Genomic DNA, 18,321 nt, shown 5'->3' with positions numbered 1-18,321 from the left:
TGGGCTTTCCCATGCCCAGGACCTGGCACTGACTGGCCATCGGGGCTGGCATTCAGTACTGACTGCCCGACCCCTCCCACTGTTGGACCGACAGCTCCAGGAAGGGCAGAGAAAATAGATACAGAGTGAGCCCAGCTGCCGGAGCCCAGGAAGGAAGTGGGGAGGCAGGTGGGCTTGCGGCGGGGTTGTCTCAGGAGGCCTGGGGGCTGAAGGGAACCGGGTGAAATGAGGCCCAGGCTGGGGGAGCGGGGGAATCACCCAGTGACAACAGTCTGCAGGGTGGGAGGTTGCTCCTTTCCGCCTTGGGAGCAGTGGGCAGTGGGGGCTCTCAGTGGGCAGGAATGTGGGGTGAGGATGGGAGGGAGCTCCCCAAGAACCTGCTCTTTCACAAACCAGGTCATAGGCTGGGCAGTGGGGCTCCCGGGTCAGCCTGGGGCTGCAGGTGAGCCATGGGGAGGGTAAGTTCAGGCCAGGTGTAAAGAAAGCAGCTGGGCCACCCCAGGGCAGCTGCCCTTGCTGGGTGGGGGTGGGCTGAGTTGTTGGAAGGAGGGCATATGGACAAGGGGACTCATTAGGTCCTTCGCTTGGCCTCGGCTCCCCTGTTCTTACCAGCCCCCTGGCTGGTCCCAAAGGGGGATCCAGGTGGATCAGCCCAAGGCCAGTTCCCTTATCTCCATCACAGCTGCCTGGGGCTGCCCTTGGAGTCTGTCCCAGGGAGTGCGTGCCAGGGCTGGGATCCGGAGAGGAGAGTGGGGCACCTGGCAGCAGGGGTCACCGGGTGGGTTCTAGGGTACAGGGAAAGGCCGGGAGGGGAGTCGGGGAGAGCGTGGGAAAACCGCTGTGGCACGTCCCTCCTCCCCCCAGGGTCCCAACTCCTTGGGAGGCGAAAGGTCACTCACAGTTCCTGGCAGAGGAGGAGGGAGGAACGAGGGCCCTGGGGCTCCGTCCAGTCCAGAACACGCTCAGGTGCGGTGCCTCCTGGGCTGTTTGCATAAGCAGCTGCAGAGGCCGGGGCTGTAACGCCTTCCTCCCTGGGGCCAATGCCCCGGCAGCAGGGGCGGGCTCCAGTCCAGGTGGCCGGCCTGGGCCTTCCCACCTCTGAGTCATCTTGGGGCAGCGATGGTGACCACACCCTGAAATCCCAGAGTTGGGACGGCCCGTCGCCCAGGGGTGACCCCGCAGCAGCCACCGGGGAGGAGTCTCAGAGGCCCCTTCCTCACCAGGCTTCCCTGGGCTCCCAGGGTGCCTCCCGGCAGGTGTGCGTGGCTGGCGGGGGTACCGTCCTCCAGCTCACCTCCCGCCTCCCTCTCGCCCGCCTCAGAAGGGTGTGCTTCTGCCCCCTCCTGGGACATCTCATTCTCAAGGGGAGTGTTTGGAATCCCTGCCTCCTCCGTGCCCCCATGCCCACGGCTGGGCACATACGGAGCACACAGAAAAGTGAACACTTGGGGATTCCCTGGCGGTCCAGTGGTTAGGACTCCGCGCTTCCACTGCCGGGGGCCCAGGGTTCAATCCCTGGTCAGGGAACTAAGATCCCGCAAGCCGCGCGGTGCCGCCAAATAGTACCCAAAAGTGAACACTTGCTTGCCTTGGGCTTGTACTGTCCTTGCTGAGAACAGGGTGGCCAAGCCTGAAAGCCACCTGGCTGAGACTGAGCCTGATAGTCAGGGTGGGGTCTGGGGTCTGGAGGCCTGCAACTGATCTGGAAGCAGCCACCTCCTGGCCGTGTGACCTTTGGCCAGTCACTAAAGCTCTTTGAACCTCTGTTTGTACTCGGGACAAACGTGGGGGGGTACCCATGCCTGCCTTCCGGGCTGCTGGGAGGATGAGTCTTTGAGAGCCCACAGGACCGTTAGCCCCTTTGGGACAGGGACTGTCATGTCTTACCATGCTTTGTGTCCCAGTGGCCAGCACACGCTAGATGCTCACTATGTGCTTCCCTAGCCAAGTGAATGGTTAATGACGAGGCTATGAAATGCCCCACGTGGTGCAGGCTCCTCTCTTCTGGCGGGGACAGTCCCTGCCTCTGCCAATTGTCCTGCCCTCCTCGCCACCATCTCCCCTTGTCCAATGGTCCATCAAGTGGACACTGTTCCTACCCCCCCAATGACCCCATGTCACCTCCATGCACACATCCTTGCTCCTCCTCAGAGGAAGCAGGTCCCTTCCCCTCTGCTCTGGGTCCCTCCCTCACTCCTTTCTCCTGGGATCTCATCTCTTCAACTACCTCCTCACCATCCTCAGCCTCCCCCTCTTCCTGCCCCTTCACTGAGATTCAGGGGAGTCTCCACCCTAGATCTGCACCCGCATCTGACCACACGGGTCTGCCTCCCTGTTAAGCTTCTGAGAGTTGTCTACATGCTATCTGTGTCCTCACCTTCATTTCTCTGATCCTTTGCTCTCTGCCTTCAGCAACCCCTTGACCCCTTGACCAGCTTCTGATAAGGTGGCCGCTGACCTTCTGGTGGCCACTACCGATAAATGTTCGATGGCCTTTATCTAACTTCCTTTTTCTCTGGACACTTCCCCTCAGCTTCTGGGCCAGCACTCCTTGTTCCCTGACTGTTCTTTCCCCTTATGCTCCTCTCTCCTCCCTCTGTCAGTCACCCAAATGCAGTAGCCCCAAGGCTGTTCAGGTGCTCCTATCCCCACGTCCACATTCTCTCCACACCCATGGCTCCGCCATCACAGGCTGAAGGTCTCCTCCTGGACGGCAGCCCCAGCTATCCGACTGCCTACTGGACCAGGCAGGGCCAAAGTGGGCACTGCGTTTTTCCTCCACCCCTTCCTCCCCGGTTATCCCAGCTGTGAACAGCACCACTGTCTGCTCCAGTGTGCGGACTGGGAGACTGGAGCTCCTCCTGATTTCCCACCCACCCCCTCGACCCATCAGCCACCAGGTCCCGCAGAGTCTACCTCCCAAATCTCCCATTATCACTGCGTACCTGGGAGACCATGAAGGTCCTCGTCATTCTCCAAGGCCCAACCACAGGGGTTTTTCCTCAATCCCCCTCCCTTCTCTGCTGAAAGCCTTCCAACAGCTGCAGGATAAAGTCCAAGTTCCTGGCGAGAGCCCATGAGCCCCTGCTCGGCAAGACCATCCACCCCCGACCCCAAACCCCCATTCCTGAGCCCCAGCTGTAAGGCCCCAAAGGTGCCGCATCTTCCCGCACCTCCACCTCTGCCCATGCACCCCGAGTATAGCTCCATCACAGGTGGCCTGTGCCAGGCACTGAAGCATCTGTCCCCTCCTCCCAATCTCCCGTCCCAGACAGTGAACCCCTCAGAGCTGGAGCTGTGCCTCAGTCACCTTTAGATCCAAAGGCTCACCTGGTGCTTGGCAGGTGTTCAGTCAATTCACATGTAGTGAATGGAGGGGAAAGGTAGGACCTGCTTCTCCTGCATCCTCCAAGGAGAAAACAGGCAGGCTCACCTTTCAGGAAACTGCTTCTCTAAATGCTACCTTGAACAACTGAGCGCAGGGTGGGATTTCCTTCCCAGGAGGGAACCACCTGCCCACCCCTGGAGTTTGTCAGGGATGGGGTGTCAAGGGAGGCCCACAGCTGACACTTGAATAAAGCACAGTCACAGGGAGTGTGGTATTATACCCATTACACAGGGGAGGAAACAGGACCAGAGATGCTAAGTGACTTGTTGAGGTCACACAGTGAATTAGGGCCAGAAGTGGGACTGGGCAGAGCCTCTCTGCCAAAACCCAGGTGTCTGGGAGACACCCCAGTTCCTCCCTGTACAAGCCCTACCCCCATCATCACCTGTGTCCACATACTCCTAATACACCACTGCAGCTGCCGCAGCTAGAGGAAGAAGGGGCAGTGACCCTGGCTCCTGGGGTGATTTCTCTTCTGAGGAGGTACCAGGATGCGGGGAGTGGGGTGGGGGGGGTGGTGTCTCCTCTCCCTCTTTCTCCCATCTTGGTCCTGGGCTCATGGGTGGAGCCCCTTGGGCAGACCTGCAGAGCCCCGGCTCATGGTAAGGGGGCTGGCTCTCCCCGTCCCTCTTCAACACATTCGGCAAGGCTCTGGGCCAGGCCCTATGCCAGGTGCTGGGGTTCAGACAGCAAGGCCAGTCCCCCACCTCAAGGATCGAAGAGTGCACCTCCAAGGGCCAGACAGACATTCCCACCATCACAAGGACAGAGAATGTGGAGAGGCCCCAGAGCGCGCCGCCGAGAGCCTGCTCAGGAAACGGAGGGGCGCCGGGGAAGGGGTGCTGGCATCCAGCCATGTATTCCAGAGAAGCTGTCTGGTGGGTTAGCAGAGGCGCTTGGCTGAAGGATTCGCCCCATCGCTGCTCCGCCCCCGCTCCGCCCCCGCAACTCTCCCCGCTCCGGGTCTGGGTCCCGACCTCCTTCCCCACCCACCGCATGCTGTTCTCCGCTCTGGTCACCAGGGGGCGGCTTGGCCCTTGCAGAAACCTTAGCAAAGGTGGCGTGCACCCGGAGGAAAAGATACCCAGTGGGACCTCAGCCAGTCTTGGCTGACCGCCTACTACGTGCCAAGCACTTCCACACTTCACCTCGTTTAAGGCTCTCAACGCCTCGAATCCTTTGGTGTTGTTCTGCATGTACACAAGAGGGCATCGTGGCCGGGGGAATGAAGCGGCTTGTCAAGAGATGGCAGGTGACCCAGCAGAGTCAAATTCGAGTCTCTGCCCCAAATCCTGAACACTGCACCATAACGAGACCGGGCGGAGGGAAGACCCAGGAACTCACAGATGGGGACGGTGCCTCTTTCTTCCCACACTCAGTCCCTGCACGTGGCAGGCGTCAATATTTATTGTAATCGTATTGGGTCCAAAGAAGGAAATCAGAGACTCACAAGTTTCAGGGGTCATCCATCCCCTACCCCCTTGATCTAAACGCTAACTGAGACCCTGAGAGAGGAAGTGGATTGCCCATAATTACACAGCTGTCAGATGTGGCACATGTCAGAGGGGGCCTGTGCCCCTCACCCCCCCACCTCTCCCTGAAAAGTCCCTAAACTTGAAGAAGTCCAGGCCGCCGAAGGATTCTGAGGATGTAAGAGTTTTAAAAAGGTGCTCTTATTTTAAATGATACTTAAATAAAAATTTAAAATTTCCCAAATTTACATAACCGGATTCTGAGGCAAAAAGAACATCCTCGCGATAACTGGACTTCTTTCTGAAACAAAACCATCGAAATTACAAAAAAAAAAAAAAAAAAAAAAAAGGAACTAAAATGTTGGAACCAGTCAAAAAAGGAAGCAGACCCCTGACTTTCACATCCATTATCTCCTCCGACGCCCAAGCTCATGTGAGAAAGGCGAGGCAGGTAGAGCCGCCGGCGGCAGGTCCACAGTCCCCTATTTCATTCCGGATACGTTTCGGAATGGTTCGGATTTTAGAAGGATAACCGGCGCACACACCTGCCACAGGTGACATAACTCTCCCAGCAAGGCTTGGGCAGCAGCCTGTAATCGGGTTTATCTGCACTTCTGCAGCAAAACTTGAATGGTCACACTAAATGGGATAAATTAAGGCCGTCCACGGCCGCACATCGGTTCAAGTCAAATTTTGCCATCAGCTGAGTTACAAAAACCCTTTGGGCTCCAGGGAGCTTTGACATTTGGGAATTGCAGGTAAGAGATCGTGAGTGAGCCTGTACCCCTCTCGTTTCGTGGTTGAGGAAAGTTAGGCTCGGCGTGAGTGGTCCAAAGCCGGCGGACACTGCTGCTCCGTGGAGCCCGACGCAAGACTGAGCGGGTCTCCTAGCGCCGCCGCCCGCGGCGGCCGTAACTCCCGCCCGTCTGCCCGCTCCCGGCTCCCCGTGGCGTACCTGCTCCGGGTGCTGCTCCAGCGGCTGGCCGCGCACGTCCTGGATGGCCTCGTAGACGTTTTCGGAGTTGCTGCGCGCCAGGGGCCGCGGGCACACCCACGAGCCCGCCACGCTGCAGGCCTTGAAGCTGCCCCCGCTCCCGAGGAGACCGGCAGGGGGCGCGGCGGTGCGGGCCAGGTCGTCCAAAGACTGCGCGGGCCGCACAGGTGCCATGGGCCTCGTGTACAGGCAGGAGGGCAGGCAGGGCGCCAGGCTTCGGCGCTGGGTTGCTGCGCCGCGCCGAGCTAGGCCGCACATGGAGCCCGCGCGCCCCCGGGGCTCGGCGGGCGCGCCGTCGGGACCGGCGGGCGCCGACGCTCTCACGAAGCGGTAGTCATAGGCGACCGGTTCGGGGTCTGCGGGGCCCGGAAGGCGCGCGGGCGGCTGCGGGGCGGGGACAGGGTGGCCGAGGGCCGGCAGCTCGCGCACGTACTGCGCCGGCAGGTAGAAGGGGCGGCCGCCGGGCTCGCTGCGCACGTGCCACCAGTGCTCCGTGCTGCGGCGCAGCAGTCGGTAGCGCTCGTTGGGCTGGATGGCAACGCGGCGCCCGTCCTTGCCCGTGTACTCGAAGGGATGCTCCACCAGCACGTACACGTCCCCCTCGACGTCCGCCGCCATCGCGGCCGCGGCGTGGCCCTGTGAGCAACGAGGAGGAGGGGCGCGGAGGTCAGGGCCGCCGAGCCGGGAAGCGCACCGCACTAGGGAGACGGAAAACTTGGGTTCGAGTCCCGAAGCTACAATCGTTTGTGTACGTTCAGGCCTCAGTTTTCCTGTCTCTAAAACGGGGGACTTGGATAAAATAATCTCTAAGGTTCTCATTCTTACACTCAGTGATGGAATTAAGACAGTCCTTTCATTCTGTTGCATTGATTGTAAAATTCTATCCCTTGGTAGGGAGATTGTGGGTAATACTGGTTCAGCTTTTCAGCCAGGGAAGCTTTGGCTCAAAGAGATGGGGGTGATTGCCCGCGATAAAGTCGACACCACGTTTGCCTAAAAGTTGACTGGGCCTCAGTTTCCGCGTCTGTGAGGTGGGAAGAATAGCCCATTCCATTACCCCCGTCCCACCCCTCCCCGACGCTTCCAGCCCTCAGGGAATCGCGTCCTTGGCACCCCGCTCCCCAGGCGTGTGCGCCCCAGGCCCGCGGGGACAGGGTTGGGGCGCGGGCTCCAGGAGCGGCCCCCGCTTTGCTCTACTCTGGGAGTGTCCCTGCCCCGCTTAGTCCAAGGGCCTTGGCGTGAGGGGCCGCGACTGCCAAGGCCGGGGGAACCGGTTCTCTCGGTTGCTCTTTCCTTCCGCAGCGGCTTTGCCACAGACGTGAACCCGGAGCCCGGCCAGCCCAGACCGACCGGCACCGCCCCCTGCTCTCTGGCTCCCATCTCCACCTCCCGAGAGAGGCTCGGCCTTGCGGCCTGCCCCCCTGCCCTGTGATCTCTACCTTGCCCCATGAGAATGGCCCCTAGGGAATGCACTTTGTGACAGTGACCACCCGTGCGGTGTACCCAGGGGCCCCCAAAGCTCTCCTGGAATGATCACCACAACACGCCCCCCTCCACGCCAGCTCAGTCTGGCCCTTGGTATGTTGGGAGAGAGAGTCAGAGCCCAGTTGTAAGCCTGCCTGTGTGGCTGGTCCCTCCAAGCCTTTACATCGACCACACCTACTGACCCACAAAGGTGACCTGGGACCAGCAGCTGGGAGCTCGGCCTCTTGCTGAGTCTGAGGGATCCAAGGCACAAGGTCTGGTCTGGTCTAGCGCTCCTTCTCTTTCTCAAGCTTTCCCCGATGGGGAAGGGGTGTAAACTGAGTCACTAAGCACACTGGACCCTGGAGGCGGGGTCCTTGAGCTGACGGGAGCTAAGCCACCAAACCCTAGAGGGGGACACCCCTTCTCACCACCTTCCCCTGGACCCCCGCGCTCACTCACGTCGGCAGGGCTGACCTCACGGAGCCCATGGGCTGGCTGGGCGGAGCCGGCGGATGTATGCAGGTTAGGTCCCTGCCATCTCCTTGGGCGGGGCTTCAAAGAGCTAGGCTGGAGAGACCTCGGGGAGCAGGAGCTGGCAAGGAGAGCAAAGAAGGAGAGGGCTGCCTTCAGTTCCCAAAGCGGCTGTGTCTGGGAGGGGCGAGGAGGAGCCTGAAGAAGTCTGGCTGGGCCGGTGGGGACTTTGGGGGCGGGGCCCGGGGCAGGAGAAAGCCTGAGGGAGGGGCAGGGGCAGGGAGGGCTGCGACCGAAGGGGCGCTGGAGGGTCGCGAGCGGATCCAAGGGAGGGTAGGTCCCGACCCTGCCCCGCCCCACCCCTACGCGCGAGATTTCGTTGTCCGCGAGCCTCTGCGTCCCGCGGGCGCGCTGCTTAGGGACTGCTCGACCCGGGCTTGCAGTCTTGTCGGGGCGTTCCCAATCCGAGCAAGGCCATTTGCATCCTGAACTGTCCGGATTGCAGGCACTACCCGCTCCGGTCCCATCTACGTCCTCCCCAGGCTCTTTCCGAACGCAACTCGGCCGGGCCTGGAAAAACTTGGAGCGGGGTTCCCACCGCAGGGACGCTCCCCGGGGCTCAGGGTCACTGGCTGGGTGGGGAGGGGACCCAACCCTCGGCTCCTTCCCCGACCCTGGGGGAGCGAAGAGAACGGAAGGGATGGGGGAGCGGGGAGGATCCCTAGAGCGCGAGGACGGACCCATCACCAGGAGGTGCACTGCGTCCACTGCCCGGGAGACAGACAAGAGCCACAGGGGCGCCAACGCCTGGGTCGAAGCTGGGGGCCTGGGCCTGCGCCCCTCCTGCCCCGGGACGGAGGGCAGCCCTTCGCCTCCCCCCTCCTCCCGGGGGAGGGGAAGATCCGTCCCGCGCGGCCCTCCTTCCGAGTCCGCGCAGCTCAGGCTCCAGCGCAGTGCGAAGGGGCTGGCGCGCGATGCTCCCGGGTGAGGACCCGCCACCTGCGGTTCCCCTCCCCGCCCCAGATCAGCACCCCCGCCCAGTCCGGCCCTGCCCTGGCACCTCGGGGTGTCCGATCGCTGGCCTCGCCTCCACTTGTTCTGGCAGCCGCGCGGGGGCTCGGCGTCCGGCGCTCCCTCCTCCACCGCCCTGCTCCCACGCTGCCCTGTTTCCTGTTCAACAATATAGCGAGGGAGGCACCGGCGGAGAGCACCCGGCAGAACTTCCTCCCGGACTGGGGTTGCGGCTCCGAGAGACAATCCCCGGTGTCCTGGCTTCCTGTCCCCTCTGGGACGGGCCAGCGCCCGAGGAGCAGAGGCGCCACCCCTTCCCCTGCACCTCCCGGGATCCTGGGCCACACCTGGCGGTCTCCCGGAGGTGGAGGCAGCAGAACCAGGATGGTGGGATGAGAGGGGAGGAGGCCTTCTCACCAACTTCTGGCCAGATTTCCCTCCACTGCTCTACTCCAACCCTTTCCCCCACCGCCTTGCCTTGATCCTTGTGGGGCAGGAGGGCCTCCTCCAGTCTGTCCCTAGGATAAGCTCAGAGCAGGCTCCTGGGGCTTGAACTCAAGATGCTCACCTTATCTCTGCATCTCAGTTTTCTTTCCTGTAAACTGGGCATAATAACACCTACTTCACAGGATTGTTGTGAAGATTAAATGAGATGCACTAAGCAAATGTATTGTTATGATCACATTCTAAGAACACACATTAGATTAGTTATTACCACTAATTTTATTATGAGGTGAGCTGTCCTCTTCTTTGGGGTTGAATTGAGGTCTCCAAACACCACCCCCCCATCCTTCTTTAGGCAGGAGGGGGAAGGGAGACACAAGTGTTCTCAGAAACACCTTGCTAAGGATGGAGGATTGAGTCCAAAGGTAGCACACAGGTCATGTGCTCCTGGCCCTCCTCTGGGCCTGCCTCCTCTAGCCCTCGCACCAGGTCCCTCAGGTTTCCTCGGAGCCCACCACTACCTGCCCTTGAGGGAAGCTGGGGCTCATGCAATGGGCGGAGAGTGAGTGGTCCCTCGAAGGCTGAGAGGCATCTTCAAGGACAGGAAACTGCAGACCTGAATCTTTCAGTCCCATTTTCCTGCAACCTGATTTCCCTGGGAATTAGTCTGTTTCCTTCTTCTGTCTTTACAAGGGGCAGTGGCGGGCTTCCCCCTGCAGGAGCCCCCCACCCCTGGGACTTCTTCTGGAACTTCAGAGGAAAGTTGGCAGCCAAGTAAAGGCCATGTTGAGCCCTAAAACCATGAGCCCTGAATCGGGCCCTGCTCACGAACCTTTCCTTCCTGAGCCCCTTCTCTTGCCTTGGATAACCCTGTGGGAAATGGTTTCACATGTTCCAGTGTCAGGAGTCCGTGCTTTGACATTTAAGGAACAGGAAAGAAGCCATCATGGTGGGATTTCAGGCATTAGCTTCATTAGTTATATGAGTGTATGTAAGTAAACCTCCCCAAAGGCCCTGAAATCCTATCCCACGGTGGGGGAGGGGGGCTGACTCCGAGGAGAGGCAAGGGTGGGGGGGTAGACTGAAGAATTACTTCCCCTCTTCTCCATGCCCAGTCCTGGCACACAAGCCCCCTGCTTGCAAATGTTTACCAATAACCACTCCCCTCCTGCCCTCCGTTGCCTAGGGTTTGACTGACAAGAGAGCAGGGGCGGCTATCAGATGGTAACTGAGGGCCTGTGGTCTCCCCCAATCAGCGGCAGCATTAAGATTCAGAAACCAGGGACTTCCCTGGCGGTCCAGTGGTTAAAACTCTGCGCTTCCACTGCAGGGGACCTGGGTTCGATCCCTGGTCTGGGGAACTAAGATCTTGCATGCCAGGTGGCACGGCCTAAATAAATAATTAAATAACTGAATTACTTACTTAAAAAAAAAAAAAAAGATTCAGAAACCAGACCACAGGTTAGAAAGATCAGGTCTTTACTGCAAAATCATTCAAAAATCACACGCAGCAGTTCCTTCGGTACATTGCAAAGCACTTCTCAGGGCCAGGGCCCCTCACTAGAAACAGTTTATTGCATAAAATGAAATTTTAAAAATAGTGTGGGCACTACTGAGGTTCACATCAGCTTCCCATTGGAGGTGAGGGGGTTAAAAGTCAACTCATCTGAAAGCATCAGCAGCTTTTTGGTATGGGGGAGGGTCAGCTCTAAGGCTACTGATCTCAGGGAGGGCGGGGAGTGGGGCATGCCAGGCCCCGCCAGACCAAAGTCAGCTCCTCCAGGGCCTCACTCCTGCTGCCTCCTAGGGACCCTCTGGAATACAGAATATACTCACAGGCCCGAGGAAACAGGGCTGGGCTCAGGCGGCGCTGCCCACCCCAGGCTCACTCAGGGATCTGGACCACTTACGGCTCTGATCAGGCTGTGTTTGTGGTGGAGCATTAATGCTGGCTATGGGGGGTGGGGATGGGGGTAAGGATCCACTTTCTTTGGTGCGCTGGGCACAGGTGTGCACCATCTTCCGTGATGGGGACAGGGAAGCTGTGTGACAGCCCCCTCCCCCATCCGCCTACCACCTCCTCGATTCTATTGCACAATTTATCCAGCTCCACAGGGCCGGGCAGGTGACTCAGCAGCCAAATCCGCCCAAGGGAGAGGTGGGAGTAGGTTCGTATCTTGACAGTGAAGGCGGATCTCCACCTAAGGCCGCCAATCCAAGCTAAGTGCAGATAGGATGGCCAGAAGACCCCAGGGCTGAGGGGGGCCTGCTGGATCCAGGAGAGGTGGGGGGGGGAGGCAACAGAGAAATCATGCCCAGATTTCACCCCCCAACCCCAAGGGTCTAAATATCACTTTGAAAACAATTCCAGGCTCCACCCCAAGACCCCTTCAAAAGGCAATTGTGCTCCAGTGAAATTTTCCAGTCTCTCGGCAGCGCCCCTCCTGGGCCAGTCCAGCAAAGCTTTGTGAACTCTCATGGCTTTGTAAACTGAAGCTGAGCATCCTTCCACGAGGGTGGCTTCTCCTGCGTGTCCCTGCACATCTCAGCAGCAGGGCTGACACTCTTCGTGGAAGGACGAGGGTCACTGTTCCACAGTGGGGACCCAGCCTACCTCTGTCCCAGTGGGGGTCAGTCAGGCGGGGATGCATTCCTGTGTCTGCAGCAGTCCCCCGCGCGGCTGGCTGCTTGTTAGTGGTAGGAGTGAGGAGGGCGGGGGGCTGAGGGGTGGGCTAGATGGCGACCCTTCCCTGGACCAAGGAAGGCTCAAAGTGCTGACAGTGCTGGTTCCGAGTCACTCCCCTCCTCCTGCGGGACCAAGATCCCAGGCTATGGGAGAGCCAGGGGCTCTGACATGGAGGAAGTGATGGGCTTTTCAGGTGAGGAGTGGGCGGGGAGCAGAGGAGAGGGAGAGGAAACACACGGTCCTCAGGACTGAGCCTGCCTGGCCCCCCCGGGGGTTTGGCACGTTGTACAGGAGCTGTCGGCAGCGAGCGCTCGGTGAGGGGGCAGGAAAGGCACCCGCCAGCTGGCAGGCTCTGTCCTAGGGGGCCTGTCCCCCCAGCCGCCACCCGCCCACAGGCCTGGCCTGAGCAGTTCCTGCACATTTGCTCAGGGTGAGAGTGCCTGGATTTCTTGGGTGACTTGTGGAGGGTCAAGAATAAAAAAATATTTTCTGTTGAAATATGAAGGGAAAAAACCCACCTTAAAAAAACTAGGCCTTTTAATCAGGAATGTGGAATTGAAAATGCTTCCCAAGTCTTATTTCCACAGTGTTTGAACAGCCCTAATGGAGATGGTGCGTCAGTGAGGGGATCCGGGCCAATTAGTGCAAAGCCCCTCTCCTCCCGCATCCTCAGACAGGGGCATCTGCTGGTGTCCCGGCCTCCTGGAGCAGATGGGTGGGGGGCAGGAGGTGTCATCAAGAGCTCCCAAGGCTCCCTCTCATAGGCTCATGCTCTGATCACATCCGAGAGTCTTCCTGACAAGGGAGACATCTGTGACACCTTGAAAGTGTGACCCAGGCTGATGGCCAACCCAGCTGGGATGGCTGAGCCCCGGGTCCCCGGTGGGGACAGGAAATGGGGTTAGGCGAGAGTGCTCTGTTCCTGGTACTTGCGCCGGCGGGCACAGCGGGGGCAGCCCTTCTTCATCACGGCCTGACAGCTCTGGTGGAAGACAGTCTTGCATTCGCCACACCTGGGAGAAAGCAGCAAGCACTGTTGGGACCGATGGGCCTCCCGGGGCTCGAGGCTGGTCAGTGTTCCTGATGGGGGCCTGCCACCCACGGCACATGGCACTGCCCCTCTGTTCCGGGACAAAAGGTTCTCGCCACAGTGCTTACCCCTAAGCCCCGCAACGCACGCTCATACTCTCTATTCTATTTCCCTTTTTATAAATACTGCTGAGACTCACAGAACGATTTCTTGCCTATGTTTCAAACACTCTGCAGTTTAAAGAACTCAGCCCCAGGTCTGTTCAGAGGTCAAATCCGGGTCCGGGGACACCTACTGAAAATGAATGAATGCTCCCACCAGTTCAGTTTTCCACTCCCACATGGGTTGGAATGGAGGTTTGCTGGATGAATTTTTCCATTTAGAGGCCTCTGATAATGAGCAATAACTGGGGACAAGAACAATTGTTACAGGGGCAGAGGCAGCGGCAGGTACCACCCACCAGGTGCCCGCTTTATGCCCGGCCTGTGCCAACACTCCAGGCCAGAAACTCATCCAGTTCCTCCTCCACCTGCTCATCAAGGACAAAACTGAGGTCCTCCCACCACAACTCAAAGAGGCAGCAGCCACCTCTTCTCCAGAAACATGGATGGCTCGGTGGAGGCAGGGAGTCCTGTGAGGGCTCGTCTTGTCCCCCTCCCTGGGCACCGGGCCTGCCGCCCGGGGACTCCGGGGGGCCAGGTGGGAATGGGGGTGGGGCGGGGTGGCTGGCTGAGGGTCCGCATACCTGACTGTGGTGTCAAACTCAAAGGGGAAGATGATGTCATGGTGGTGGCATATCTGGCAGATGAAGCCGCGCTGCGTGCACAGGTCGCAGTGGTAGACGTGCTGGGAGGCAAATTCGATCAGGGACTTGAGGAATCCTTCATACACCCCGTCCGCGATCTGTGGAGGGCAAGCGCGGGCCGCCGGGGCCTCTTAAGCAGCTGTGCCGAGCCTGAGGCCGTCTGCAAGACGTGGTCTGCTGCTGCTCCTGGCACCCTGCCTGAAGAACTCCTACCCCAAGAGGAGTTTCCTTCCACTTGGGCGAGAAAACCTCCCGGAATCAGACAGAGCACGTGCAGCCCTTGCGCACGGAGGAATCCACTGTACCCTCCCTTGAGGAAAGGAATGTCCCAAACCTTCACCCCTCCCTCTGCCCTCCCTGCCGGGGAGGAGTCCAGACGCAGGGAAGGGGCTGAGCCCTGTGATCCTGGGCTTTGCTGCAGTGCCTGCTTGTCCCAGGGGCGCTGGGGGCTCAGCCACTGCCCAGGAAGTGTGGACGGCGGGACACCCGTTCCAAGCTACCAAAAAGCTGAAGACGGCCGTCTGGCCTCAGTAGACTGCAGGCACTCTCCCCCCACCCCATCATCTCCCTTTCTGATTTCTCCAGGAATAAGGTCCCTCTAGAGAGGTCTGGGGGGTGGCATTCTCACCTGCTGGAGGTCCGCGACACTGTACTTGTGAGGAGACTCCAAGAGATAATTCCTGTGGTTGAGCCTTCAAAGAAAACACAAGAGATTCCTTAGAAGGAACCCGGGCCAAGCTGGGTTTGGTTTCATTCCCTCAGCACTGCTGACCAGGCATAAACAGCTCCCGCCTGGGCGGAGCAGTCAGCCGTCTGGGCTTGGGACCTGGGCTTCCAGGTGACAAGCTGTTGGGACCTTGGGCAAGTTACTTAACCTCTCTGAACCTCAGGTTTCCTCACCTGAGAAAGAGAGCTGTTCTGAGGATGAAATAATTTATTTAAAGCATCTGGCACAGTGCCTCATACATAGTAAACAATGAATAATTATTAACCACAGTTGATAACACTGCACTGTATAATGTTCTCTCTGTCTGTCTCTGTCTCTGTCTCTGTCTCTCTCAGACACACACACACACACACCATGTATATACATAAAAATATATAAAATATGTGAGGATGATGGATATGTTAATTAACCAGATGGGAGGAATCCTTTCACAATGTAATCATATGTCAAATCATCACAACATACACTTTAAATGTCTTACAATTTTGTCAATTATACTCAATAAAGCCGCAAAAATTTTAATTTGAAGATATAAAAAAATAAACATCTGTTTAAAAAATAATAATGATGAGGATGATGAGGAAAGCTAACGCTTGGTACCGGGAACAGGACTAAGAGCTTTATATATATTAACTCACTTAATTCTCACAAGACTCCTGTGAGGTTGACACTATTATAACCCCCATTTTGCAAGAGGAAATGGAGGCCCAGAGAGGTTAAATAACTTGCCTGTGGTCACACAGCTAGTAAGTGGCGGAGCTGGAGTCTGAACGAACGCATGAGTCTGGCTCCAGAGCCTGCATCCTTTCCACCCAGTGAATGCCTGTAGGTGTTAGCTGTTGTCATTATTGCCACCATTACATACCAGGGACAGGGCTGGGGACAGAAATGCACAGGACATGGCCTCTGCCTTCCTGTAGCCCCTGGTCTAGTGGAGGGACAGACATTCAAGCATCTGGTTTCAGTGCTATGGGAGAGGAGCTGAGACATGTCCTGAGTGCAGCAGATCCCATTTCAGAGGTGGGGGAGGGTGGGGGGTGGGGGAGGCAGAGGACGAGGGCTCAGCTGCCAACCCAGCTCTAGTTTCCACCTCACCAATGGCACAGATCCCAAGGGTCACATCCTGAGAGATGGAGAGGAAACACCTGCAGAAATTCCCCTGGTACAAAAACTTGTCTGACCTTGCTGTGTGTCTGTGTCGGTACTGGGGTTGGGGGGAGAATTCTCCCAGTCTGAGGAAGCGTGGGAACCTGCCCCAGGATGCTCTGGACATCTGGGGGCAGGAAGGTGCCAGGCCCCGCGGCATCTGGAGTGGGTGCTTGGCTTTGCCCACCCCATGGCCTCAGTTGTGGTCCAGGGGGGACCCCACCCGGGGCCGAGACGGCAAGTTCCACCAGGCAGGCAGGCAGGCCAGGCTGTGCTGCGCGGGGTGAGGATGCGGCCACTGTCCGCTCAGCTCAACATGCTGGTCTCCCCAGTAAACTTCCAGCTTTCTGGGAACAGGACGCTGCCGTTTATCACCAGGAAAATGCAGGGGGTGCGGGGTGCACAGGCTGTTCCTGAGCCGGCAGGAAGGGTGGGGCTGATTTGGATGGAGAGTCCTCTCTGTCGTCTGCCCTCTGCCCGTAGTCGTGGAAGCCCAGGGGGCCAGCTAGGCCCAGGGCCTTCCCTACGAGCCACTAACCCTGGGTCTGTCACACCCTCAAGTGAGGCCGTACAACTGTTGGGGTAGATGAAGTCAGGGAGGAGTCCCCTTCACCAGGGCAGCCCCCTGAGAGAAAGGGGATCCCACATCCAAAACCTGCCTGTTTCTCCTCAGCCCTTCCCATCCTCTCACCCTTCACTCTGGCCGACTCAGTCCAGGCCTCCTCACCTCCTGGGCCAATTCCTACACCAGCACCCACGCCCCACTGCTGCTAAACTGGTCTTTCCTAAACTCCTGACTGAACGTGACCGTCCCTTGCTCAAAACCCCTCAACAGCTCCCCACTGCCAGCAGAATGAAATCCAGACGCCTTTGCTGTGGCACAGGGGACCTTCGAGGTCTGGCCCCTGACCCACCACCTGACTGCCCTGAGCCCCCCGAAGGCCCTGGCGAGCTATGCTCCTGCCCCGCCTCCGTGCCGTGGGTTCCCTTAGCCAGGAAAGCGGGCCCTCCCTTCCGCTTTCTCCTCTGCTTCTTTTGCTGAACCCCAGTTCACTACGTACATGATGCCGTTTGTGTTGTGGCAACTCCGTTCTCCTGTGTGAGGACCAAGTTGGGTCTGGAGCATCTAACAGAACTGATGGTGGCCAGACTAGAGAAGGGGGATCCCAACTTTCTGCTTGACTCTCTTTCATACTATTTGAATACTATCTTTGTAAAGAAGAAAAAGAAAAGCACTTTTTCTTTTTAAAAGAACAAAAGAAACGAACTTCACAAACCCTCAGCTGATGCCACCTCCTCCGGGAGCTCCCCTGGCCCTTCCTTCCTTCTTCATGGCACAGACCGCCCTGACCCAGGGCCATCTGTGCACCTGTCCCTGTCCCACCCCAGACATTGAGCCCCTCATGTGGCCCTCACCACAACTCTGGTAGGCCACGTCAACACAGGGATCACTGGCCCATTTTACAGACAAGAAAGCTGAAGCTCAGAGAAGTGAAGCAACTTCCCTGAGTCACACAGTGGATCTGGGGCCAGGCGGAGGCTGCTCCTGAACTCTTTCCCCCGCCCCACGCTGCTTCTGAAATGGGACTTCCACAGGCCTGGCCTTGCTTTCTCAAAGGCTGGGAGCACCGTGTGCAGTGCTGCCGCCCAAGGATGGGAACAGCAGGGCCAGAGAGAAAGAGGCAGGACTGTCCCCAGTGCCCAGGCAGGGCAGCCCGGACAGGCCAGTAAGGCTGCTGACCAAACACTCTCAGCACGGCAGGGATGGGTGAATGAGGCCAGCACCCAGGATGCACCCTACAGGCACCTGGTCTTCTCAGGTCTGCAGAGAACCCTGGACTGGGGAGGGTGACAGGGTCCCACCTGACCTGAGCTTTTACCACCCTGGACAGGGGGGCAGGAGGGCAGACTCTGGAGCCCTGGGTCCTGGAATCTCAGAAAGGATGGGAGTGAGTAGGGACCCAGGCACTCAGCTGATGATGGAGACAGAAATAGCCTCCCCAGAAGCAGCCTTCTAGGTCCCTCATGGTGGCCCCCAAAGGGCTTTCTGCTCTTCTGGGCCCTGCGGAGGAGACCAGGGCTCAGCCGGCTGCTCTGGGAGCCTATGAGGGGCCAGCCTCTGCTCCCTGCCTAGGAGGGGGCTCCCTGCGCCGCCCTGGCCCTGAGGAGCCGAGCGGGAGCGGCTCTGGGAGCACGGGGACCAGGACTGAGCAGGCGAGCCCGTCAGACAGGTGGTCTCCGTGCCAGCCCTGTCGGGAGGAGTGGCTGCAGGGGGAAAGTGGAGGGGCTTGTGAGCTGCTCCAAGACCTCAGAAACCCAGCAACGAAGCCCAACTGGGCAGCAAGCACCAGCTCATCCACCTGAGGTCTGCCCTCCTAGGGCCCCAGGATAGCACAGCCCCACAGAAGGTGTCACCCCTCACCCCCGACTGAGCACTGAAGGCCCCCCTCAGGCCCTGGGTACCAAGAAGCTTCTTGAAGGGCATCCTAAGGGTCCCATGCAACCCTGTCCTCTGGCGAGGATTTGGGGACGGATGTTGCCACAGCAGCAAAGCAAAGCCGCCATGGGGTGAACGGCTAGTGGGAACCAGAGGAGCCAGGGCGACACAGCCCTTCTTACCTCTCCAGCCTCCTCTCACCACGCCCCTACTTCCCTCCTCACTCCCCCGAAAGCTCTCCCT

The 18,321-nt window shown here is 58.8% G+C and overlaps 2 protein-coding genes across 5 annotated transcripts in view; both read right to left on the bottom strand.

Annotated features, from left to right (window-relative positions):
• ARHGAP27 (Rho GTPase activating protein 27) overlaps positions 1 to 9,070 on the bottom strand; it is a 31,803-nt gene extending 22,733 nt beyond the window's left edge. Inside the window, exons 1-3 of one of the 4 annotated variants that reach the window (XM_061177123.1) lie at positions 8,853 to 9,070; positions 7,781 to 7,913; positions 5,816 to 6,490 (exon numbers count right to left, since the gene is read on the bottom strand). In XM_061177123.1, coding sequence (XP_061033106.1) covers positions 5,816 to 6,472 — 657 coding nt within the window. In that variant the 5' untranslated portion in view covers positions 6,473 to 6,490; positions 7,781 to 7,913; positions 8,853 to 9,070. Of the gene's footprint in view, positions 1 to 5,815; positions 6,491 to 6,679; positions 6,699 to 7,776; positions 7,914 to 8,852 lie in introns of those variants that run through there. The other 3 variants (XM_061177124.1, XM_061177125.1, XM_061177122.1) reach the window with 3 other exon arrangements.
• Positions 9,071 to 12,452: 3,382 nt separating this feature from the next.
• Positions 12,453 to 18,321, bottom strand: part of PLEKHM1 (pleckstrin homology and RUN domain containing M1) — a 49,655-nt gene continuing 43,786 nt past the window's right edge. The window contains exons 11-13 of the mRNA XM_061175479.1: positions 14,397 to 14,460; positions 13,709 to 13,866; positions 12,453 to 12,946 (exon numbers count right to left, since the gene is read on the bottom strand). Coding sequence (XP_061031462.1) covers positions 12,835 to 12,946; positions 13,709 to 13,866; positions 14,397 to 14,460 — 334 coding nt within the window. The 3' untranslated portion in view covers positions 12,453 to 12,834. The remainder of the gene's footprint in view (positions 12,947 to 13,708; positions 13,867 to 14,396; positions 14,461 to 18,321) is intronic.

The sequence above is a fragment of the Eubalaena glacialis genome, chromosome 19 (assembly GCF_028564815.1).
Source record: "Eubalaena glacialis isolate mEubGla1 chromosome 19, mEubGla1.1.hap2.+ XY, whole genome shotgun sequence".
NCBI lineage: Eukaryota > Metazoa > Chordata > Mammalia > Artiodactyla > Balaenidae > Eubalaena > Eubalaena glacialis.
The sequence above is the reverse complement of the archived record's forward strand: the minus strand, read 5'-3'. Positions and strand labels throughout refer to the sequence as shown.